This window comes from Macrobrachium rosenbergii, chromosome 13 (assembly GCF_040412425.1).
Source record: "Macrobrachium rosenbergii isolate ZJJX-2024 chromosome 13, ASM4041242v1, whole genome shotgun sequence".
In the NCBI taxonomy this organism is placed as follows: domain Eukaryota; kingdom Metazoa; phylum Arthropoda; class Malacostraca; order Decapoda; family Palaemonidae; genus Macrobrachium; species Macrobrachium rosenbergii.
This window is the reverse complement of record NC_089753.1, coordinates 39068913-39096289: the sequence shown is the minus strand read 5'-3', so window position 1 is coordinate 39096289 and position 27377 is coordinate 39068913. Positions and strand designations below refer to the sequence as shown.

General features: G+C 38.5%; 1 protein-coding gene and 1 long non-coding RNA gene across 4 annotated transcripts in view; one reads left to right on the top strand and one right to left on the bottom strand.

Moving 5' to 3' along the window:
- Window positions 1-1777: 1777 nt before the first annotated feature.
- LOC136845214 (glutamate receptor ionotropic, NMDA 2B-like) overlaps window positions 1778-27377 on the bottom strand; it is a 510777-nt gene continuing 485177 nt past the window's right edge. Inside the window, exons 17-22 of one of the 2 annotated variants that reach the window (XM_067115285.1) lie at window positions 15534-15715; window positions 14894-15129; window positions 8725-8915; window positions 6802-6924; window positions 3776-3883; window positions 1778-2903 (exon numbers count right to left, since the gene is read on the bottom strand). In XM_067115285.1, coding sequence (XP_066971386.1) covers window positions 2846-2903; window positions 3776-3883; window positions 6802-6924; window positions 8725-8915; window positions 14894-15129; window positions 15534-15715 — 898 coding nt within the window. In that variant the 3' untranslated portion in view covers window positions 1778-2845. The remainder of the gene's footprint in view (window positions 2904-3775; window positions 3884-6801; window positions 6925-8724; window positions 8916-14893; window positions 15130-15533; window positions 15716-27377) is intronic. The other variant, XM_067115286.1, reaches the window with a different exon arrangement.
- The window catches only part of LOC136845216 (uncharacterized), a 549715-nt gene continuing 532550 nt past the window's right edge, over window positions 10213-27377 (top strand). For both annotated transcript variants that reach the window (XR_010855110.1, XR_010855111.1), the window contains exon 1: window positions 10213-10587. This is a non-coding gene — a long non-coding RNA (uncharacterized lncRNA). The remainder of the gene's footprint in view (window positions 10588-27377) is intronic.

Genomic DNA, 27377 nt, shown 5'->3' with positions numbered 1-27377 from the left:
TTTGATGCAGTTTTTTTTATTGCTTCCCATTATGAATAGTGGGGCAATGAAGGAATCGTTGTCTGTGGTTGTGTGTGTGTGTGTGTGTGTGAGAGAGAGAGAGAGAGAGAGAGAGAGAGAGAGAGAGAGAGAGAGAGAGAGTATTCCAAAGTATGCAAATTACTGCATATGACCAACTTAAAATTAGACTGCATATGACCAACTTAAATGCAAAGAGATTAATTCCTGAGAGAGAGAGAGAGAGAGAGAGAGAGAGAGAGAGAGAGAGAGAGAGAGAGAGAGAGAGATTTCAGTGTGCAAATTATTGCATATGGCCACCATGATAGGAGAGCGATTGGTTCCTGTGAGAGAGAAAGAGAGAGAGAGAGAATAGATTCTAACGTAAAAATATTCATGGATTTGACTAACATGATAGGAAAGCGATTGATTTCTGAGAGAGAGAGAGAGAGAGAGAGAGAGAGAGAGAGAGAGAGAGAGAGAGAGAGAGAGGAAAAAATTCATTCACCATCTGTGGCAGGAGTAGTGAAAGGGAAAAATTCACCTCCATCTGTAGTGGAGGGAGAGAGAGAGAGACAGAGAGAGCTATCAAATTCGTGCTATCCTAATAGACGACTGATAGACAACGGGAAAGTAACGCCTGCGGCAGGTTACGAAGGAAATGTCATTATATATATATATATATATATATATATATATATATATATATATATATATATATATATATATATATATATATATATATATATATATATATATATGTATATATTATATATATATTATATATGTATATATATATGTACATATATATATATATATATATATATATATATATATATATATATATATATGTATATATAAGCCAAACAACCTTTCATATGTCAAAAATAATATCATAATATCATACCGGGAAATGCAATAAATAAATTTAGGCCTGAAATTTATAAGTAACTTTTATTCCCGCCTCCAAAATCCCTTGTTCAAATTAATGAACTAATTTCGCACCAGAAGAATATCCACCATTTTCATAACCAAAAAAAAAAAAAGTAGGCCTAAACAGGCAGGCGCCGAAGCCACCGTCACCACGCACACATTTAAACAGATAACTGATAAATAATGAATAAATATTTGAAGCAATCAATCGACTGGCTTTGCATTCGGAAGTATTTCCCGAAAAAGGTTTGGTAAAATTGTTAGCAATAATTTTAGGCTTCGTTTCTAGTGACTGGGGAAAGTTCATCGGAATCCAATTGAGGCGATGTTATTGATTCTGATGGGTGACGTAATCGTTTGCTTGTTTACTTGTTTGTCTGGTATTTTATTTTATTTTTTTTTACGATTCTGCTTTGGTATTAGGTGGTGGTTGCTTTCCTTAATATTCTCTGTGTTTATTGTGTTTGGTTCTTTGTGTAGATATATTTTTTGACACACTTGTGTAGTGTGTGTGTGTGTATATATATATATATACATGCATATATGTATATATAAACAATATAACCTGGCATTAATAATAATAATTATATATATATATAAATATAAATATATATAATATATATATATATATATATATATATATATATATATATATATATATATATATATATATAATTTCTGACTCACATAAAGATCAGAACCCAGGTCTTTCAATTTATGTCTGTTCCACACGTAATGGTGTGTTGATTATTCCTAATATATATATATATATATATATATATATATATATATATATATATATATATATATATATATATATTATATATATATATATATAATATATCTGTCTGAGTGTTTGAATGAGTTTGTTGTTACATTATGTAAAAATTTTCTATTATGAGTAAGGCTGCTTTGGCAGCGTTGAATAGAATCTAAAACAAAATAACAAGAAAGATAAAACTGTCGTGTTCACGCACTTCCTGGTGCTGGCATGAAGCATAATTCTCACAAAGGCATTTTCTCTCTCTCATCAGGCTTTCCTGTTTAATCATTCTTGCTTTTCTTTTCCAAGAATTAAATGCAACAATTTATCTTACGAACAAAGAACCTGTTGAATTGCGAGTAAAAGTATGCGTTCTGTAATTCCTTCATTCAGGTAAACGTATTTTTCTAAAGTTTTTCCCTTCTTAACCTCCCACCTCCACCATCCCCCCACCCCCACACCCGCCCCCACAAAAAAAAAAAACACCTCCACACGCCCACGAGAGAGAAAAAAATAAGCAACAATGTCTAAAGTTAATTTCCAGCACAAGATCTCAGAACCGTCACCGCCTCTATTTTTAATTTTCCTCTCACACACATTATTTATTAAAGGGGCGAAGTTTGGTTTGGTCAAGCTACGTTGTGTTTCTCTCCGGGGAAGTGAAGTGAAGTGAAGTGAAGTGAAGTGAAGTGAAGGGGTACATAAAGGTATATCTTTCACCGCTGAGATCTGTCACTTCTTCTTCTTCTTCTTCTTCTTCGTCTTCCTCATCTTCTACAAAATCTCGCCGGTAATGAGTATCTTGAGTTGCTGTTTGATATCCTGCCTCATCGTCCACTATCAAACCCTTTTTGGCCATCTCTGTACACGAGAGGCATATTACAAACAGCCTCTGTCTCTGTCTCTGGGATCTGTCAGTCTTTCATAAACATCCACCTGGCTCCGTTCTCTCAGATAAAATCGAGAAAGAGAGAGACTGAGACACCCTCCTTTTTACGACGACCAAAGAACGCGGTTCAAACAAGCAATGTTGTGTAACATTCAAGGAACTGGCTTTGAACTCCATCTATGTTTCGCTTTTTGAACTAAAGTCCGCTTCACAGGACCCATCATTTCGAAACTTCTCTGAACCTGGGCAGGATAACTTGTTTCTCAGAGAACCGTCTCCAGTTCCGCTACCTCCAGTCTCCTGCACCTACCGCTGCTACTGCTGTTTTGGGGGAAAGAAAATGCAATTACTTCAGAAGTAAAGGTCATTTATGGTCACAGATGCATAAATCAGAGCTTTGCAAAACATTACTGATTTGAAATGAATTCGTTGTCTTCATCGGCCCACACATCGACACGCAAAACAGATAAAATTTTTTAATGTGTAGGCCTATTTATGTCAACATTCGTCGATGGCAATTTGCACTAATCTATAATAATAAAATCCGAGTGGATTTTCTTAATCCTCCCCTGGGTGACAGCAGGGGAGATATGACACAGCCACCCACCCCCTGCAAACCGGCTTGTCCGCTCCGGGTGGGAGTGGGGTAGGTAGGGGAACGGGAAGGTAGGGGAGACATCCACCTACTCCTGCAAACCTGTTTGTCCGCCTCGGGTGGGGGAAGGCTAGGTAGGGGATCGGGAGGGTAGGGGAGACAGCAGCGCCGGGTTCCAGCACGCGTAGCGTGTGCCAACAAGTTTGTAGGAATGTAATTCTATAAATAGTTCCAGTATGAAAGGGTGTCTAAAATTTACTGTGGGTGAAAGGATTCGGACACCAGGACAGTGAGAAGAGGCGGAAGACGGTAAGTAAAAGGAATGTGAAAAGTAGCCGTGAATAGGAAGAATTGAGGCTTGGAATGACCTTGATAACATGCAAAATGGGTTCGAAAATAATGTCTCAGTTTTGGAATTCTGGTTCTTTGCATGAATACAATATTAATATCTAAAATACATAAAAAAGTAGAGGAGAGAGAGAGAGAGAGAGAGAGAGAGAGAGAGAGAGAGAGAGAGAGAGAGAGAGAGAGAGAGAGAGAATATTGGACTCTCAATACACCTCAGCCGAACAGAAGACGACCCTGCACTGTACCGTACCTTGCAGCTAAAAGGGGGCCTCTGATTGGCTCATTGGTTGTCACGTGATTCCGCGTCATATCTCTCGGCTTCATGTAGTCTATCATCCCCGACTTGACAGTTCTGTCTCTGGAATGAGATTTGCTGAAGTCAGCACTCAAGACTGCATTGCTGGAGATGACCTTAAACTTAATGAGATGAAGTTACCTGGACTGGCTGGAACCTCGTAACAATTAACAGTCCCTTGAGATAGGTGTGAGTGATACATACATACATACATACTTACATACATACATACATACATACATACATACATACATACATACATACATACATACATACATACATACCGGAATTCTTAGGTGATACATACATACCAGAATTCTTGGAAAAGTATTAATTTAAACCGGTACACGGAAATTCAAACAAATAACTTGAAGCTGTTTTTATAGAAAATTTAATTATACATATTTTTTAGTTATGAAATTACAGAAAATAACATTCCTAAATGTTTTCATACCTCTGAAGATTTATAAAGAGGACACGGGGATAAGAATTAATTCTTATGTAATACGAGTTAAACCCGTTTATAATATAGCAATATTCTAGAATATTGTAATACGGTTGCTAGAACGACGTTTATTTTTTCATTTTTAAACAATCTAAGCCTTCCTGTTTTTGTCCTGTAAAGATATATACAGTATATATATATATATATATATATATATATATATATATATATATATATATATATATATATATATATATATATATATAATATATAATATTGTTTAAAGATCCCACGAGCAAAAATGTTACTCGCCAGCAACACATTAAACAAACTTATACACTCACACATATGTGTACCCATTACCGCATCTGATGAACACAACAGATCTCTAAAAATTCTTAAAAGTATCTGACTATTTATCATTGCAATCTGAAAGGCAAAACTATATTAACTTAATAGGGAAATGTATGCATCCTTTCTAGACAGAAAATTATTGCTCTCCACAACCTAACCCCTAACGTCCCCCCACCTCACTCCCCATAAAAAAAATGTAATTTCTGCTTTTTAGTAATTGAAAAAAAATCCCTCTAGTAAAAGATAAAACTATTCATTTTAATTACAGATGAATGAGACGAGACGCTAAACCTCTAATTGCTTCTCCTGTTCATTAAGGAAATGATCAGGTTAAAGAACTTGAATAACCCGAGAAGCAAATGATAACCGACGAGATGGAAAGAGAAAAAAAATGTCGGCCTATGGGGAACCTCCAAGGCTTGGAGGCACGGGCGCATTTAGAACAGTATACTTCGACTTACTCTGGCTTAATCTTGAAGGCCGCCACTAACGCTCAGTTATGCCTGCACAGTCGGCCTGTGCGAGAAAAACTGAACCCACTAACGTTCAGTTATACCTGCGCAGTTATGCCTGCACAGTCGGCCTGTGCAGGCAAAACTGAACCCACTATCGTTCAGTTATACCTGCGCAGTTATGCCTGCACAGTCGGCCTGTGAAGGCAAAACTGAACCCACTATCGTTCAGTTATACCTGCGCAGTTATGCCTGCACAGTCGGCCTGTGCAGGCAAAACTGAACCCACTGACGTTCTGTTATACCTGCGCAGTTATGCTTGCACAGTCGGCCTGTGCAGGTAAAACTGAACTCATTAACGTTTAGTTTTGCCCGAACCCACTAACGTTTAGTTTTGCCCGCAGGTATAACTGAACGTTAGTGGGTTCAGTTTTGCCCGCACGGGCCGACTGTCCAGGCAAAACTAAACGTTAGTGGGTTCAGTTTTGCCTGCACTGGCCGACTGTGCAGACATACTCGTAGCTGCGCAGGTATAACTGAACGTTAGTGGCGGCCTTTATACAGAAATGCTCAGAGAACACAGAGAGGAAAGGATTTTCAGAGTTTAAATTTGGACGTGCAGGAGTGGTTATTTCTACTGTACTCTCTCTGTCTTAGAAACTTCATACAGGCGGACTTTGGGAACAAATACGTATGCATGGATTTCCAGGTTGTAAGAAGGTGATGAAGGTGCGAAAGGAGTACTGGCTCATGCACACATTTCTCACACAGAGTGACTCTGGGAACGAGGAAATGTGCAACGATTTGCAGAGTTTATGTGTGAAGATGCTAAAGGATAGCTTAATTTGATGACTCATGCATACAGTCTTCATACAAGACTCAAGGAACCTAAGGAATGAGGTTCAGAGGCGTAGGAGCAAAAGGAGATATAAATATAAGAAAATACATTTTTACAGTCCCTTAGAGACAGTGTAGTTTGGTGCATACCGAATTTATACTCATATCCCCTGAAAACTGTATAAATTTATAAATACCAATGTGTACAGTTATACAAGCATAGACATTTGCTCTAGAAGAGGATTGTGAACCTCTTGGAGAGGGAAACACCCTAAATGATGAATGAACCTATCTCAGGGGGTTAGAAGCAGCTACAATGGCCAGGTCAGTCTCCTGGCCTTTGGCTGCTACAACTTTAGTGGTAAGCCACACAACCTGTTTACACCAGAAATTGTGTGTGTGTGTGTGTATACAGTATATATATATATACATATATATGTGTATATATACAGTATATGTGTGTGTGTTGTGCATAACAGTTGTGTGCAACTAGAGGTACACAAGTATGTAATACATGTGCGATATAAACAATTTACTTGAAATCATTATATACATGGGTACATAGCAGGCTCAAATATCACAACCCTAAAAAAAAAATTATTGAACCAACAACCACGCGTGCTGCAACCAACCAATCATATTCACAAAAACGAATCATACGCAAGAATACGATCTAATACGTCACGCAACACGATGGCACAGTTCCACAATGCACTTCAACGCACTAGACGAGAGAGAGACTTCTTCGATCCAAATGGTGTGAAGGGTGTCTAAATAAACCACCTTTTCTTTACTCTAAGGGAGACAGATCTAGCAATAACAACAACAACACACTTTTTCGTCTCTACGTCAATAATCAGCAACTGCCTGAGAGAGAGAGCATTCCGTCTTACCCTTCGATTTCATCAATGATCTCCGACTGTAAGCCGATTTCAAACTCACTCTCATAGCAGGTTTCAAAGTCGGAGATCATCGAGACTCGCTTCCAACAGAGGGGAGGAAGCACTTGTTGCCAGCTAACGAGTGAGAGAGCGTCAAGGAGTCGAGATAGAATTATTAGGGAGAGAATTGTGCGAGATTAGAAAGGGATGATGGCAGATAATGTCGAATATCGCAGAACAATTTGGATAGAGAATCCATTAATTAAGATGATGAATATCAGGCAACCAAATGTATAAAATATCTAAAGAACGAGGAGAGGAGGAATGCTAAATTATAGTACTAGGAATAGAATTATTAGGGAGAGAATTGTGCAAGATTAGAATGGGATGATAGCATTAAATGTCGAATATCACAGAACTATTTGAACAGAGAATCCATTAATTAAGATGATGAATATCAGGGAACAAATTGTACAAAAAATCTAAAATATGAGGAGGTGGGGAATACTAAATGATAGTACTAGAAATAGAGTTATTAGATTTTAAAGGAATGATAGCAGTAAATATCGAATATTTTAGAACAACTTCGATAGAGGATCCATTGATGAATATCAGGGAACAAATTGCTTATATAAATCAAAAGTATGGGATGGAGATGATGAATGCTAAACTACAGTACTAAAGAACAAGCTGTCCACTGAAATATAAAGAGATGATGAAAGTAAATGTCGAATATCATGGAACAATTTACAGAATTCATTAAGACGATGAATATCAGGGAACAAAATGTACATGGAACTTAAAGTATGAGATGATGAATGCTAAATTGTAGTACTAGATAACGAACTGTACATTGAAATATGAATATTTTAACAGTTTGAGAAAAGCAGTGGAAAAGGGTCTGCATGGAATACAGTTCTGTCTCAGTGCATGTATAAAAACCACTAATATCACTTTAACACAGAGTTATGAACGTTAGTCCTCCAGAGAGCTAATTATGATCCTTATATATACTTTTAAAAGTACTGATGACGTTTTCTTTGTACTTAAATGATTTTAGTCATCATTCTCGTGATTCAGAGAGTGCATTTGAAATGATCTTCTTCATAACACGGAAACAGTAAAACTATAATTTTCTCATTCTGTCTTGTAAATGAGAGTCGAGGATACATCCAGTAGTCTAAAGGTTTGAAATGTGAAAAAGGTTGCCTGTCTAGGCCTATATCAATGGATTACCTTTCTAGACCGACATCAACGACCATGAGATGTTTCCAGATGAAAACTAACACTTTATTCTCGGATACTTATATAACTACAAAGTCTGTCAGAATCAGTAGTTGTCTCGACCTAGTACTTCCAGATAAACTCATTAAAGTGAATCTAAAATCGTTATAAGACTATTTCACAGGAAACGGTAATCACTCCAAGTATGTGGTGTCCTTTTAATATTTCTTCTGACAACGAAGATCGTAATGTTAAAGAAGACTAAAATCATAGTTAACAGTATGAATTGGATGTATAAATTCCACTTAACTTGGCTAATATCAACGTCAGACCCGTCAAAGAAAAAAAAAAAAAACGACGACAGTAACAAAGCGAAAGTGGCATTTTATACAGAAAATAATGATAGTGATAATAATAGGATACATTGCTCTGAAAATAAGACTGAGTCTAAGAAAACGAAGACAACATAAGAATATGTATAAAAAATCTCTTACTGCCGGCGAGACCCCATTTCTTGGCAGGAAGAAAATGCAAATAAATGTAATTCAATTCCCCCCACCAAAAAAAAAAAAAAAAAAAAAATTTTGAAAAAAGACAGGAAAGAAAAAGAACAAACGCAAGGAGGCCTTAGGCCTACGAGAAGAGGGAGGGGTGCAAATGACAGGCGCGTAATCCAATTTCCAGAAATAAAAAACAAGGATTAAAACCTACTTTTTAGGCGGCCTTAGGCCGTGTGAAACGAGCTGGTTCTCGAGGTGCTGTATCCTCAGGCGAGCCATGTCCAGTTCGTGTTTGACCTTCCACAGGTGGGTGTCGCACAAAGGGTCCTGGCACTTGTGGTTCCGGATCATGTCCTGCGCCTCGAAGACGGCTCCTGGGAAACTCAAGGACTTGCCCATACTCTGCGGGGGTTAAGGCGGGGGGAAAAAGATAGAACTGGTTAAAAAGGAGATGGGGGAAATGGAGGTTCGGTTGTTCTGACTGGTGGGGAACATTTCAAAAGAAAATTTATGTTGTCCTTCTTATTAGTCCTGTCTGCTTCTTTAATTTTGTACTTATACCGTCTATCAGTCTATCTAATTATCTATCTATCTATCTATCTATCTATCTATCTATATATATATATATATATATATATATATATATATATATATATATATATATATATATATATATATATATGAAACAGCGTTGTTCTATACCCCTAAGGACCTTTGAGGTAAGGGAGTGGTTGGGAATATCATCTGTGATGAATACTAATTGCCCTCATTTGGAAAGGGCAACACCCTTTTGGAACTGGGCCACCTTGTGGAAGTGAGATTGACAGTGTGTATATATATATATATATATATATATATATATATATATATATATACATATAACTACGTTAAAAACTATATTACAATGACTTGTGATTACGAAATGTTTTCTTGGAATTGTTTTACTAACCATAAAAACCTCCTCTAATTTCCTCTGACACGATGGATGCGTAGCACTAACGGTGAATTCAAGCTTAGATATGACGGTTAAGAACATTTACGTTTTCAGTTCCATTTGTCGGCGCGCATGCGCCCTTACATACACACAACAGGCAGGCATACACAATACATGTCTGTAGGGGAAGCGGTACTCGTCTGACTACCAGGTATATAACTTATTGTTTAACTCAACAAAGCCCAGTGAGATTTAACAGAAGCTGCTTACAGAATTTCGGTTTCCTCGGGAATCGAACCTGGTACTATCTGTTGTTCGGGCGAACTTCCGCCACGCCACAAGCATTCAGATGCCAGTACCACACACACACACACACACACACACACACACACACACACATATATATATATATATATATATATATATATATATATATATATATAGATTCCTGCAATGTCTATGTATTGTAGGCCTATAAATTCCCCAAGGAGCATTGTTACGTAATAGCCTCATGACGGCTGGCTTTAATAAAACTCATGTATTATCACAGAAAACAGACGTCAAAGTTATAATATACTGTGTAATACCCTAGTAAATTACAATTTCTCATCTGGGAAAACTCCTCCAGATTTCTCCTGAAAGCAACTGAGTAATACATGAAAACTGATATAACTATCCTTGTTAACAAACGCTCAACTACCAAACGCTCACAGCAGATTCACAATTCCAAGTTAGGTGGAGAGGGAACAGCCAATTATAGCGGCGATAGAATGCAAGTTTGGCTCGCTGGACCAATGGGAAGACCGAATGAGACTGGCAGCCTATTGGCGCTCGTTTAACATCCACCTATTGGGGACTGCAATGTTTACAATTTACAAATCAGTTAAGCGCCATGTGTTCCTCGTGTAGTGTCTGAAGCATGGACAATCTTTATTTTGTGATATTCGTGCGTTTTACGTATTGTTTTGTTACTTGGGTGATAATATTAATTCGTTATTATCTCGTGGTTTCGCCAGTAGCGTAAAGTAGGCTCTCGAAAACGTCCAAACGTCGGAAAAAGTGCAAATAAAAACGACTGAAACGAATTCCCGTCCCAAAGGTTTAAAGCTCACCCGGCCCTGCAGCAGAGACGAACTTTGAGTGAGTGTTACCATTTACTTATTTTAGTCCAGTTTTCTGTGCAAGTATTTGGTTTGATTTTATCTGTACTTCTTTCTTGTTTTTTTTTAGTAAAGGTATATAATATTCTATGGGTTTGTTAGAAAACGTTCAGATATGCTGAGTGAATTTGAGATTAGTCATTGCTGCTATTTAGTCAAATGAGCTTCCTATGAGCATTAGCAATTTATATCATTAGTCCCTGTGTCATAGTGCCGTTAATTTTGGTTTAGATTTATGTATTTAGTGGCTATTAATATTATCATGGTAAATCATATGGCAGCATATTAAAGATAAATATCGTAGATCTGGAGGTACTGCTACGATTGTTGTTAGGTCTACTACGACATTGCTCCTAGCTGTCGGGTTTTCGCAACTACTGTATATAAATTATGTTATTTAAATCAGTGTGCTTGATATTTATATTAACAATAATAATATGCCATATAGGTAATGAATTTTAATAAGTGATGGTTATAATGTTGCCAAACAGTTGTTGCTATTTTGAAGGTAATTTGTTATCAGCTGTTGCTATATTGAGTGCCACCAGTTATTTACCATACTCCCCCCCCTTTTTTTTATAATTGTCCTTAACTCGATACCTGTTCTTGGGTTAAGTTTGAATTGTTTTGTGTTGAACGGTTAATTGCAATGTTTCTTTTACAAAAATTGTGGACTTTTTTTGTTGTTGTAAAATATGAAATTATCGAAGTAGGCTATTTCTCTACTGTATGTACCATAGCTGGTTCTTGTCAGGTCCACATATAAAACTGTTTTAAGGAAGATGGTAACCAAATAACCACTTGTTTCTAAAAGTGGGGTTTACAGCGGCCACGAATAGTCGTTAAAATTGATTGACTGATTATAGCTACTAAAACTGGCGTTACAACACCTAGGTTATTGAGGCCGTTAATTGAGGAAGGATTTTAATGGTAATATGGACAGCGATAGTCTTAACAATAATATTAGGAACGATAGAGTTGAAGTTAGTTATTGATTAGATATCGAGATGATGGTAATGTTTCCATATTGTGATAAATATATTCTAATATATATTTTATCAGTACTCTTTTTCAGTACTGAAACAATATATTGCTTGATGTTAAATTTTTGTGGCGTATGCTTTTGTTATTGTCTGTGTGTGTGCATTAATCTGTTTTCTTGAAGTACGGTGATTTTTGCTTATTTTTTTTTATACTGCCATGTAATTGTTGTCTACTTTAGCCATTTGATGTTCTGTTTATTGGTTTACAGATATGCGCGCCTTTTTACATATTGCCTTATTCAGTTGACCTTTCTCATTTTATATTAAAATTATTTGTGCCGATCTGTGTTCGGGATCATGTCAAGATTAGCGAACCCAACATCTCCATGTAAAAAACAGCGAACCCAGTGATCCCCATGTAAAGAATGGCCAACCCTTTCCGGTCCGAACTCCAATTCCACATGAGGGCTAGTACTAAACATGGCGAAACGGTGATTCATGTACACTGTTTCGCCGTGTTTAATACTAGCCCCTGGGGGCGTCAAATGTATTTCGCCTTTAGTACTAGCCCCTGGGGGATCAAATGTCTGGTACCGAAGTGTTCATGTTTAGAACATCGAGCCTGATTATTCTCGTAAAGAATAACGAACCCAGTGGTCTTGCAAAGAACAGCGAACCCTGCTGTGAGTGGTTTCGCTAATCTTGACATGATCCTGTGTTCGTTGCAACTATTGCCATGTATAACGTTTATAAGAAGCGTAAACCACTTTCATGTTTACGTTGTAGGCTTATTTCTAGCTAGGGTCTTAACTCCCAAACCTCACTCTCCCCCCTCCCCCGCCCCCTTAAGTAGCTTTAGCGCCAGAATCGTAAACAAATTAAAATGCAAAGTGGCCTTTCGTTGTAAATACGTAATCTCCGTTGCCAAGCTATTTCGCATGCCTAACGCCAGGTGGTAGCCTCTCCTTTGGTTGTACAGTGTTCGGAGGTCAACACCAGGCCTCTCATTGCCTTTCATACTCTACCACCCTGGGGCGAGGGGTTGTTCCAGTATAAGGCCACTTTTACGCATGGACATATAGCCATTGCTTTCAAACACTGGGTAATACAATTACGTCTGGCCTTTCCCAATTCACCTTTTGTTGTTCATTATAGGTTTACTGTTCGTCAAAGTATAAAATTGTTTACTCTGTCTTCTTACCTGTAACGAGATATTTCCGGGAATATAATAAATAGGAGAAAACGTTGAGATAATTTTTTTTACAGATTTGTTTGGTATTTACCGATTTATTTTAACTCATTACACAAACTTTCAATACCTTTAGTCTTGGGGTATTTTATACAGAATACTAATTTATCGACTTGCTTATTATTGAGGATTTGCTTTATACCATATTCATGTGTCTGATTTTATATATATGGTAACGCGGGTTCGATTCTCGCGACCGCTATTCACAGGCTCTTCAATTTCTTCCGTCTGGATATTTTCGGCTTCGTAGTTACAAGCATATCCAAAAAAGCGCGATGAATTCGAGAAGTTAAGAGGGCATTGTGGCTATTAGAATTACATATATATATATATATATATATATATATATATATATATATATATATATATATATATATATATACACATACATATACACACAGACATACATACCTATAATGTGTGCGTGCGTATGTATACATACATACACATACATATGCATATATATAATATATATATATTACTTTTTTATTATTACTGGTGAGTAGAATCTCTTAAAATATCCCGGTATTGTTCATTAACTATTAGTACGGAATCTCATCTGATATTCGTTGTTTGTTTGTCACGCATTTCTTAAGTCTAAAATTTAACGTTCTTAGATTTACTAACGTCCAGTCTAACAAAAAGGAGTTTTTTTCATGTATGTATAACATTCTGGTTATATATTAATACTCACCGGCACGCACACACATATATTATATATATTACATTATATATATATATATATATATATATATATATATATATATATATATATATATATATATATATATATATATATATATAAGTTTGTATGGCTCGAGCGGAAAGCTCTGGGTTCGACACAGGACCCAACCAGAACGGTATGGTTACGTTCCCTAATTCTCTTTTTGCCTCAGTCAACACAAGCGCTTGGGAGTTACTTGACTGTGATGAGGCGTGACCAGGTTTTACATGGGAAATTACCATTAATTTGAAAGACTGTTGTAAAGTTCCTCTCCGAATTTCGTTGAGGGTGGAGTGCTTTCAGTAAATTTTTCTTTCCGGATTTGACCGTATGATATCCAAAGTCCTTTGAAGCTAAAATATTAATCCTTTTATTCCAGACTGAAGATAATTTCTTGCTACCACATTAAAATCCTCAAATTCCTTTGTGGAACATGGTGTAAAGATCAGTTAACGTAACTTTAAGAATTTTACTTTTACTTCACTTTGTAAACTGGTAAAATCTTAGCAAGTTCCTGGTAAGGACTTTTTTTTATTTTAATGTATTTACTTTTACCGCTCGAACCATCATAATTCCTGTTGGGATTTCAACTTATTGGATTAAATCACAAGTCTATTCCGCAGTCCAATAGGGGGAAGATCAAACCGCCAATGTCACTCATTTTGAATTAACCTTCTCTTGGTGGGCCTACTATGCTAATCAAACCACAGAAGACCTGTCTTAGGCTTAAACTTAATTCTGTAGACCTATTACGGTGACCAGTCCTGTTTCAGTGGACTTAGACTAGGCCTAGTTAGCAAATCCCATTAATATCCAGTCTATGACCTGACCTAGAGTCAGTGGACATAATTTGCAGATCAACCCACAACGGTACTTAAGGCGTCACCTTATTGCAGTGGACGCAACTACTGATCAATTGATCAGTACTATTTCATGGAACTTATCACGGCCACAAATCCCATATATATCCTATGTATGACATAACCAAATTCAGTGGATTAGATATGTTGATGAACCCACAGCAAGACCACCTTTGTGCATCTAGTTATTTCAGAGGACTTACTGTGCTGGTTACAACAAAGCAAGACTCTGTGTTTACCTCATATATTTACCAAATTTTAATGGCCTTACCCTGACAAACTTAACAAAGCAAACTCTACCTAACAACTACCTCCTGCTCCACCTTAAAATTAGTGGCCTTACCCTACTGATAAAAGCATAGCAAGACTTTCTGTATTTACCTTCTTTTAATGGCCTTACCCTTACAAACCCAACTAAAGCCTACCAATTAAGTCCTACCTCCAGTTTCACCTTAATTTAGTGGACTTACCATACTGATCAAGGCACAGCAAGTCCCTTTCTCGGACTTCGCCATGTACTGCCTGAAGTACTTGAAGTACACGTGTTCGAGTCCCAGGAGAAGGAGAGCTAGCAAGATTCCACAACCCAGAAGGAGGAACGTTGACATGAACTGCTCGAGAGCCAGAGGCTTACTGGACGATTTCTGCTGTTTGTTGGGCTTGCAGGCACCCGTGAACCAGAAGCGGGCTATCCTCTCCAGGTCTCCTGTGGCAGAAATTGAGAGAAATATAAGTCTAATGAGTAGAAGAGTATATATATATATATATATATATATATATATATATATATATATATATATATATATATATATATATATATATATATATATATATATATATATAGAAATAATCAACACACTCACGTGTGGAACAGAAATAAATTTCTGACTAACATCAGGATCGAACCCAGTCTTTCAATTGAAAGGCAGGGGCGCTGCCCACTAGGTCATACAAGTCATATTGAAAGGCAAGGGCGCTGCCTACTAGGCCATCGTATGGCCTAGTGGGCAGCCATCGTATGGCCTAGTGGGCAGCACCCTTGCCTTTCAATTGAAAGACCTGGGTTCGATCCTGATGTGAGTCAGAAATGAAAGGGCATTTCCTCCTTACCGTTTTCTCTGTATTTCATGATCTGTTCATTGAACATCTCGAGGTACTTCGACTTCCGGGCGAAGGCTACGCCGTACCCCGTGAGGGCATACCAGGAACCCACCGTCAGGAGCTTGCATTCGTCGTCCTGGCCCACCAGGTATTCCAGGACGGTGGCGTCGTAGAGGAAGGCATCCAGCTTCCTGAAGGGGAGAAGTGTTTCTGTAAGAGTCGTTATAGAATAGATCATAATAGTTCCTATGCCCCGTAGGGCAGTAGTGCCGCCAGTGAACCTCGCACGGTCTACTGTAGGCATGACTTAAGGTTCTTTGCAGAGTACCTTCCTTAGGTCCTTAGCAGCAGCCCCTTTCATTCCTTTTACTGTACGTCTGTTCATATTCTCTTCCATTTTACTTTTCCCCCTCTCCTAACAAATTTTTGTATAGAGTGCAACTGCGAGGTTTTCCTCCTGTTACACCTTTCAAACCTTTTTACCGTCGGTTTCCGTTTCAGCGCTGAATGACCTCATAGGCCTCCCAGTGCTTGGCCTTTGGCCTAAATTCTATATTTTATTCTATCCAATAGTTCCTATGTTTAGTGTTATTTTCTTGAGGGAGTTGAATGGAGTAGGTAGACGAGCCCAAAAGAAAACACAAATGAAGAGGCGAGGAGTAAGATTGAACACTTGAATCTGTTCCTTGGGATAAAATCCTCCTCTTGTGAAAGGGGTTTGATTTATGAAACAGGCTGTCAAGCTTTCGGTCACTCAGTGCTGGAGACAGTGAGAAGAGGGAGTTCGAGTGGTTGGACTGCAAGATGAAGAGATCCAGAGAAGAAAGGACATGACGTACAAGGATGCATAGGTGGGAGTGGGAGAAACCTCCACAGTCACATTGACAAGTAAATAATGGTGATGGATAGAGAAAACTGAAGGCAAGAAGTGGGAATGGAGGTAAATAAAAGGCTAAAAATTAGATACAGCTAGGGCTGAAGGACTACGTAAAGTGCGCCGACAGCACTACCCTTCCTACGGGGATGAGTGGGCGCTGATTCTGTTGCTAGTGGTAAATAAATCATCCTTTTGTAAATGAGAACCTTTCATGAATGGAAGAAGACAAGGGAGGATTTTCCAAAACTAAGGAATCTGGTGATTGGTGAATTAGATACAGCTTTTATGTGTAATGTGGATGTGAGTTGGGACAAAACAGCTGGATCATCTTGTCCTGTCCAGGCCCAAAGAACATAGGAAGAGTAATGAAGAAGAGCAAGGAATAGCTGCAGAGGAAGCCATAGACTTTTTGAAGGATAGAAGGTTAAATATACGGAAGCAGGAAGGAAGTTCTAAAGCTTAGCCAGTGAGGGACAGAAACAGTCAGCGAACCACGTGATCCGCGAGTTACTGAATCTATCTATGATAAAAAAATCTGAGTGGATCTTTTATGTTTGTCGGCCCTGGGTGGGGGCGGGGTAGGTAGGGGATCAGGAGGGCAGGGGAGACTTGATACACCCAAACTCCTCCTGCAAAACTGTTTATCCACCCCGGGTGGGGGCGGGGTAGGTAGGGGATCGGGAGGGTATAGGAGACATGACATATCAACCCTCCTCCTACATACCTGTTTGTCCACCCCTGGTGGGGCGGGGTAGGTAGGGGATCAGGAGGGTAGGGGAGACATGACATGACGGGCAGCGCCGAGTTCCAGCGCATTGTAGCGTACACCATCAAGCTCGTTTGCAATAATTTTCAAAAACTATCTTTTTTAATGATTCGGCAAATTCCCTTTAAAGTAATGCCTTAGAATTCTTTAACCGTGTCCGTATTTCCTGTAACTTTCAGCCCTTCTGAATACAGGTCTGTCGCTTACTTCGTTTTATCTTATCCTTATTTTTGTTTGCAATAGGGGTGAGTTAAATAAGGATATTATATTGCCCTTCCATCTGTGTAATACATAATATAGAAAATTGTTCATCCCAGTTATTTAATCCTGAAGCGGATACAAAGACGTTGCAGGAATCCTACAGGAATAATCGTCATTTATTTTGTACTGCAGAGCGATAGCTGTAGCCAATCTAAATAGAAGCCAGTTTATTTTTATTTTTATTCTCGCAACTATCTTTTTCTTATCTGGCAATTTTCATCCCCCTTCTTTTTCTCTCTGAACGGGTTGTTACCCAAAGAAATTGAATCTTATATTCTATTTCTGCGGCCTTGTGGTGAAATAGAAAACGGTAAGGCTGTATAGAAAACGAGATATAAGTCAAGCTTCAGCGAGCCTTGCTATCGCTCAAACCTGAGGCGGATTTTCAATGGAGTGGTGTCTGTTGTGGAGAGAGAGAGAGAGAGAGAGAGAGAGAGAGAGAGAGAGAGAGAGAGAGAGAAAGGGAGGGAGAGCGAGAGAAAGGGAGGGAGAGAGAGAGAGAGAGAGGGAGTTAGAAAGAGAGGGAGGGAGGGAGAGCGAGAGAAAGGGAGGGAGAGAGAGAGAGAGATAGAGAGAGAGAACAAACGCAATCAGCATCGCAGTGGAAGAAGAAGGGAAAACTGGAAATAGAGAGAGAGAGAGAGAGAGAGAGAGAGAGAGAGAGAGAGAGAGAGAGAGAGAGAGAGAGAGAGGGGATTAGAAAGAGAGAGAGAGAGAGAGAGAACAAACGCAATCAGCATCGCAATGGAAGAAGAGGGGAAAACTGGAAATGAGAAGAGAGAGAGAGAGAGAGAGAGAGAGAGAAAGAGAGAGAGAGGGATTAGAAAGAGAGAGAGAGAGAGAGAGAGAGAGAGAGAGAGAGAGAGAGAGAGAGAGAGAGAGAACAAACGCAATCAGCATCGCAATGGAAGAAGAGGGGAAAACTGGAAATGAATGAGAGAGAGAGAGAGAGAGAGAGAGAGAGAGAGAGAGAGAGAGAGAGATGACATAAAAGAAAGCAGAGCTGGATATCGAGAAGAAAGCCGAATCATTTTCCATCCTCATTCCCCTTCTGCCTTACCTCACTGTTTTCCTCTCACGTATTCCCCTCACTTCCTACCCTCTGACCCATTCCCCTCGTCTCTCCTATGCGCTGTTCGCCTCTCTGACCTCTTCCAGGACCCACTGACCTCATCCTTCCACCAGTACTGACACCCTGACCCTCCTTCTGTATAGAGACATTCCTAATTTTTTTTAATTATTTATATATATATATATATATATATATATAATTTGTTTATTTATTTATATTCGGTTATTTAAAAAAATCTCGAAAGGAGATTGAGGGAAATTAAAATTTCTTAACACCCTTGAGAGAGAGAGAGAGGAGAATTATCAAACGCCAAAGGACTATATTACTCGGACATGAAAGCACTGTATATATATTATATATATATATATATATATATATATATATATATATATATATATATATATATATATATATATATATATAAAAAGTTAAGGACCTCCTAGGTCTCTGTAGGCTCATAGGGCAGGCGCTGATCTCTTGTTTCTTAGACCGACAGCCAGTGGGGGGGACAGGGCCCAATACCCATGACACGTGGCCAGTGTGTCGCTAGGCCCACTGTTCAACTCCCCAGCACGAGGGCTGGTACCTATTCTCCTCCTGAACCTCTCGGGTTTTTTCGGACTGTTAGGTTAATGGGCTGCCGGACTTTTGCAGTGGCGCAATCCGAGCCATCAGTGAGTGGCAGGATTTGAACCCCAGCCCTCTCGACTGGTAGCCGAGAATCATACCACTGCGCCACACACACACACACACACACACACACACACACACACACACACACACACACACACACACATATATATATATATATATATATATATATATATATATATATATATATATATATATATATATATATATATATATATATATGGGGGAAATGAGCACATAGAAACGTCTCACTGAAATAAATTTGTACTCCACCAGGGGACCGAACCCCAGTCTTTCAGTGAGAGTCCAGGGCATTATCAATTAGGTATATGTAAATATATATATATATATATATATATATATATATATATATATATATATATATATATGTGTGTATATCTGTATGTTTTCATGTGTATTTATAGACATAAACATTTTACAGTTTAACCGTTGATTTGAACTTTTGTACATTGACTCTCTCTCTCTCTCTCTCTCTCTCTCTCTCTCTCTCTCTCTCTCTCTCTCTCTCTCTCTCTCTCTCTCTCTCTCTCTCGCTCAGAAAATTGTGCATCAATGCTAAACATTACAAACCACTAAATCAACCGTTTTTGCTTTAAATAGATGACACCCCACTTATGTAGATGACAACGTCAGTGCATAACATAGAATTAAAAAAAAATTTTAGGCAAAAGCTTTATTTGAACATACATAGGAAATGACTGCTGCTCTTCATAAAAAATACGACATTCCTTTTGTGGGAATGATTGTTATAATTGCAGTATATTTATTCCGGGAAAAAATACTTCAAATGTATATTTTTCATTTGGGTTCTTGTGCGTAGCGCTGCCCAGACCTTTAATTAAAAAGACCGTAAGGAAAATAAAAGTGTCTTTTAAGACTTCAGAGCTCAGGATTTCTTGAAAGGACGAATTCCTTTACGTATTTACATACTCTAATTCCCGTAGGAGGTCAGTGCCGTCAGTGCACCTCACGCGTGCACTGTAGGCTATAGGGTTGCCTGAGTGCTTGGCTTGACAGCTTAAATTTCATAAAATTAAATCAGTAGTGTAATAGTTTTAAATTGATATTTTAATTTATCAGTACTCGACATAAGATTTCCTTATACGTAAATGCATACTTTGAAAAGGCACACAAAAATGTCCATGAAATGATACGCATGCACTTTCGTAATGTACAAAATGGAAAGGTTTTCATTCACATATATATGTGCATGTGTGTGTGTATGTACACATATGTATATCTTCTTCTTCCCACTTTGTTCCCATTTTTATATGGAGTCGCCGTGATGCCTTCTTTTGAAGGACTTTGATTTGGCTTTGGGGCAGACTTTGTGGCCCCGATCGGCTGCCCTGCCTGACATTGCTTAGACCCCGGTATTGTGTACATGTATTGTATTCTCCCAGCAGCGAGGAGTGTTACACGGTGAGGTCGACAGTCGAGACGTGTGAGGTGTCTGTTATGTACACATATGTATATATACCCTATATAATATGTGTGCAAGCACACACATAAACACACAAACACACACACACTATCTAATATATATATACTCGTATGTATAGATATAATATATGTGTGTTTATTTATATAGAAGTAGGTATGTATATGTATTGAGTTTGTCTGTGGACTCACAGAAGAGAAATTCGGTCGTATTAAATTAAACCACCTCCAGAGGCATCTTGAATAACAAATACAGCTTTGCATGTTACCAAGAGATTCGAACATTGGTCCAATTTTCAGCAGAACCCAATTTGGCATCGTTTCTACACCGCCAGCGGGGCTTAAAATTTAATGTCACAAGAGAGGCTCTGTAGATGCAGTCGGAATCAAGGACGGAGAAATCAACGCCACTTCGAAATCACTCTCAGGCATTGCAATGTATACACGTTGCGATGTACATATTTTGAGTTTTCTGTAAAAGAAAACTATTGAGATGGCTGTCTGTCCATTCGCACTGTTTCTTTCCGCCCGCAGATCTTAAAAACTATTGAGGCTAGAGGGCTGCAAATTGGTATGTTGATCATCCACCCTCCAATAATCAAACATACCAAATTGCACCCCTCTGGCCTCAGTAGTTTTTATTTTATGTAAGGTTAAAGTTAGCGATGATCGTGCGTCTGGCACCGCTATAGGTGCCAACAACACAGGCCACCACAGAGCCTTGGCTGAAAGTTTCATGGGCCGCAGCTGAGAGTTTCATGAGTCGTGGCTGTGAGTTTTATACAGCATTATATGCTGTACAGAAAACTCGATTGCGCCGAAGAGACTTCGGCGCATATTTTACTTGTTAATCATCGAGGCAGGTGGAAGGGTTCCTCTGGGATCCTGCCGGATTTAAATGCATTGAGTGAGTGAATGAGTTTTTCCTTGAATATTGAATGAAGTTTTTCCTTGAGTATGGAATGAAGTTTTTCTTTGAATATGGAATGAAGTTTTTCCTTGAATATGGAATGAAGTTTTTCCTTGAATATTGAATGAAGTTTTGCCTTAAATATTGAATGAGGTTTTTCCTTGGATATGGAATGAAGTTTTTCCTTGAATATGGAATGAAGTTTTTCCTTGAATATGGAATAAAGTTTTTCCTTGAATATGGAATGAAGTTTTTCCTTGAATATGGAATGAAGTTTTTCCTTGAATATTGTCTAGGCTGTCTCTGTCCGCTTTTGAGAATAGAGAACAATGGGAGGAAAACATTATTCCCTCATTTTTGTGTATTCGTGTTCTGCCTCTTTGGGCTGTTCTGCCTTGTGTTTATTTTTCATTTAAATTTTAACTATTGGCTTAAACAGGGTCTTGACTTGTGCCGAAGGGAAGATAGAAAACGGGCTGCAACAGAAAACGAGATCAGAATAATTGGTATTAACCTGGTATATAGCCACCTACGCTTCACTTACGAGGTGCTAGTACTAAACATGGCTGAAGCTCATTGGGACGCCGTGTTTAGTACAAAGCATTATATACACCCATTTCTATATATTTATGTATATTAATAAACGATATCTTTGATCCCAGAGGGGCTAGTACCCAACACGGAATCCCACTGAGCTTCCGACGTGTTTAGTACTAGCACTTCGGAGGTGACGCGTAGGTGGATACATAGCGGGTTAATACCAGGACAATCTTTAGGGAGTCTTCGAATTTTATAGATTTTCAGCCCGTCCTTACCTTCAACTCCCCACCCCTCCCACCCCACTTGGGAACCAACCCCCCTTCCCTTACCCATCTCGACTCATGGATATATATTCCACTCGGGTAATCATTACAGCATTGCATTCCAAGAGTCCAAGAAGCGGTTGGATCGGAGATCGCGTTCCTAAATTAATGTAACATCAGGAACGAAATTTAGCGTGTCATCTAAAAAGATCCAGGCGCATCACAAGATGAATAGCCTACAGGATTACTTCTGCTAATTCTCATTTATCTTTTTCAACTTAATGATATTTTAATCATTCTTCCGTAAGTGATGGGTTGGCCTTTCTCTATATAAGTCCGCAGTCCGTTTTTAGTTTTCTGTAAAAGAGAACTATTGAGATGGCTTTGTATGTCCGTCCGCACTTTTCCTGTATGCCCTCAGATCTTAAAAACTACTGAGGTTAGAGGGCTGCAAATTGGTATGTTGATCATCCACCCTCCAGTCATCAAACATACCAAATTGCAGCCCTCCAGCCTCAGTAGTTTTTATTTTATGTTATTTAAGGTTAACTTTTAGCCATGATCGTGTCTGGCAACGCTATAGGACAGGTCACCACCGTGCCGTGGTTGAAGTTTCACGGGCTGTGGCTGAGAATTTCACCCAACCTTATACGCTGTACAGAAAACTCGATTGGGGCGAAGAAACTTGGGCGCATTTTTTACTTTTTGTTTTTTGTAGTCGATGTTTGTTTTCATGGCTTCGTTTTGTATATCTGTCGACTTGGATGGCTTAGAGTTTTTGCGTCGCAGTTTTAGCTTGAATTGATTATTATCACAGCTGCTGATATCACCATCATCATTATTAGCACAGCCGCTGGTAGCATTATCATCATTATTCTCACAGCCACTGATATCAACTTCGTCATTATTCTCACAGCCACTGAAAGCGTTATCATCATTATTCTCACAGCCACTGATATCACCTTCATCATTATTATCACAGCCACTGAAAGCATTATCATCATTATTCTCACAGCCACTGATAGCGTTATCATCATCATCATTCTCACAGCCACTGATTATTATCGCGGCTGCCGATAGTATTATCATCGTTATTATCAAAGCCACTGGTATCACCATCATTATTATCACCTGCACTGACATCACCGTCATCATCATTCTCACAATCACTGATATGGCCATCATCATCATAATCATCATCCTTATTTATGGACGCTCTCCCACGGTCTTTCACTTTGTCGATCCGGCTGCCCTATTTATTTGTCAGCTGCAGTATATGATATTCTTGAATAACGTCTTCTTCAGTATAATCTATACTGTATGTCTTTAGTTCCCTCTGAAACATCTAATAATTTTCGCTTTTATTTTTAGTTGTTGGCATAATTAATTGAATGGTTTGGGTAAACGTGGACCTAGAGGTGAGTTTTTCAGTTCTGTTAATACATGTTTGTACATAGTCCTTATTGAATAGTTTAGGTAGCGTAATTTCAGGGGTGATTTTCCCAGTATCTTTGTAGCTCACTTGTGATATATATTTGTTTATGTTCCTACGTTTAATCATGAATCCGGTGGTAAATATGTCTGTAAAGGGGTCTTTGATTCCCACTCTAAAAGCCTCTCTCTCTCTCTCTCTCTCTCTCTCTCTCTGATGCTTTAATAATAAGTATAATTATGATCAGTTAATCTTTCTCACTCACACATATTCTGTTATATTTACTCTCTCTCTCTCAGATATTTTGATATGTACCTATAATCTCTCTCTCTCTCTCTCTCTCTCTCTCTCTCTCTCTCTCTCTCTCTCTCTCAAGCACACACACACACACAAGCATACGCGCGGACCCAATATCCTTCAACTTAGCCGAATAGTTCCTCAATTGCACACAACTCACTGCGAAACATCGGGTATGGATAGATTATAGGCAACGGCTAAACCGGTTGCTTGCTGCCGCCGCTGCTTGTGGGGATATTGGATATGAGGCAATAAATACGTCGTGTGATTGAAAGCAGAGCGCCTTCGTATACATCTCCCATTGCCACTTTGTCAGGTAAAGAGGTTTGTCGAATATTGGCATACCTGTCTCTCCTCTGCGTCGCGGGACGTATTGACTAACCGTTCGGCGGTCGGGGAGAGGAGGAGGAGGAGGAGGAGGAGGAGGAGGAGGAGGAGGAGGAGGAGGAGGAGGAGGAGGGAAGAAAGTTCCCCCGGTGGTGGAGTTAAGATAAATGTTTATTGTTTTTCGGGTTCTCTTTTCTTTTCTTTATACTTGTATTGTGAAATCTCGGGTTCTTTAGCTTTATTCTTCTTTATTTATATATTTTCTTTATGTATTGCGAAATGATTTTTTTGTGTGAATCTCTCTCTCTCTCTCTCTCTCTCTCTCTCTCTCTCTCTCTCTCTCTCTCTCTCTCTCAGAGATAATTTTCGTGTTTACACATAATTTAGTCTCTCTCTCTCTCTCTCTCTCTCTCTCTCTCTCTCTCTCTCTCTCTCTCTCTCTCTCTCTCTCTCTCTCAGATACTTTTATATAACTATTCATGATCAGTTTCTCTCGCTCTCACAGATATTTTGACATGTATAATCATAACCATCTATTTCTCTCTCTCTCTCTCTCTCTCTCTAGATTCAGCCAGCCTTGTGCTGGCACGGGCTCTTTCTCTTCAGCAGCCCTTAAGGCCCCCCCCCTCTCTCTCACATAGATACTTAGATATGTATGATCATGATGAAATACCCTTTATTTTTACTTTACACTGCTTTATTTTCCATATCGTTTGTTCTGTCGAAGAGGGGCCACCTACATATTCAGCTCTTACCTTATTTGTTTTATCTTTCCATCGTCATTATTCGGTCAGAGAGAGAGAGAGAGAGAGAGAGAGAGAGAGAGAGAGAGAGAGAGAGAGAGAGAGAGAGGTGCTGAAGAGCAATAGCCCATGCCAGCACAAGGCTGACTGAATCTAGAGAGAGAGAGAGAGAGAGAGAGAGAGAGAGAGAGAGAGAGAGAGAGAGAGAGAGAATAGACAGTTATGATTGTACATATCAAAATATCCGTGAGAGTTAGAGAAATTGATCATGAATATATATATATATATATATATATATATATATATATATATATATATATATATATATATATATATATATATATATATATATATATATATATATATATATATATAAAGGTATCACAGGGAGAGAGAGAGAGAGAGAGAGAGAGAGAGAGAGAGAGAGAGAGAGAGAGCACGAGCGCTATGTATACAGTAACTGGAAAGGTTTTTTCCGCCATCCATTTTCCGTTTAAGTAAGTAAGAAATGGAAATCATATGATGTTCTTCTGTTAGTATTCTCCTTTTCCCCTTTTTTGGGGCCAAAATGGAGTGATACGATTGGGCTGTAGGTTATGATAATATGTTTGAAGAAGAGATGGGCCGTTCTATAGGATGTGTTTGCGGTTTTCATCCAACCATTATATTTTATCTATTTATTTTTTGTGGTGATTGGCGTTATTCTCTTGCGTTTTTCATCCAGCCATTTGATTTGATTTTGGGAGATAAAATCACGTGGAAACATATTAGATATAAGATATTAGTAAAACTCAGATTGTATTCGAAAATTATAGGTTAAACCCCAAATTATAATTTTTTGAAGAATGTCTTTTTTCCCCTTGGCCACCGGGAAGCTCCCGTCCCGGAATATAATATTAAACATGATCCGTCTCCGATATTACGAAGTTTGAAACGCCAACAAAATTCTGAACTCTACTATTAAATTCCTGCTCAAATTGCTTGGCGTTTTCTCTGCATCCTTTGGATGGGTACCTGAGCCAGAAGATCTAGCGTTATATGAGCTTAGATATTTCAGAGAAAACCCGTTTTCCATCATTTGGAAAGTTTGTGTACGAAGTGCTCGTATAACACTTTACAATGAGTAAGACTCGTCTCTAGAAAGATACGTGGAGGTTCGTGTTTAATAATATAAGACATTTTTGTCGGGCTAATGTCATCAGTGAATGAAAACCCTCCTTAGAGGGCCGTAGCGTGGGGATGCGGCCGGGGTGGGGTGGGGGAGTTGCCGGGGTGATGCCCTCAGTGCACCTCAGATGTTGCACCGTAGCTATTACTTAAGGTTCTTTGCAACGTCCCTTCGGTCCCTAGCTGCAATCCCTTTCGGTCCTTTTACTGTACCTCCGTTCATATTCTCTTCCATCTTACTTTCCTCAGCCCTCTCCTAACAATTTCCTCCTTTCAAACCTACTTTCCCTGTTTCCCTTCCAGCGCTGAATGACCTCTTAGGTCCCGGATCTTGGTCTGTGGCCTAAACTTCCATATTCCATAACATTTCATTTCCATTTTCCATTTTAGTGAATGAAGTGTGGAAAATAATGTAATATTTTGAATATAATTATGCTAAACATGGTCCTCAACAATATGTTGATACACCAAGTTCCTGTGACGTATAATGAATGATATTTTATGATGACTTAGACTTAACTATAAACTAATTCGAAAAAATTATGAGCACTTTATCTTGAATAAACGTCATTAATGAATACGTGGATGAAAAATCCTATATAGAACTTTTAAGCATATATTAAAATTAACTATTAACCTCTTTAACAAAAATTAATGCATGGAAGCCGTGTAGAATGGTAGAATGATATCTGATGATGAATGAACTTTATTGATAAGAAATATGGTAATTCTCTGTTAATTGGTGTAATGAATTAACCACCATTAATGGGCGATTAGCCTGCCATCGAAGGAGGTTTTATCGTAATGTGATGGACTAACTGTGGCCGAAGTCACGAAATTCATCAAAATATTTACGGATCATCTTTGTTTCACAAAGGAGTTAATTTATTTTTGTTTACCATAAAGATTCTTAGTACAGCAGGAGCACTGGCTCCGAACTGATTGTATAATCTGTTCTTTGTGAGAGAGAGAGAGAGAGAGAGAGAGAGAGAGAGAGAGAGAGAGAGAGAATGCAAATCTTGATGAACCGGATCAGAGAGATATAGATTAATAAATTTTGGTGGAGAGAGAGAGAGAGAGAGAGAG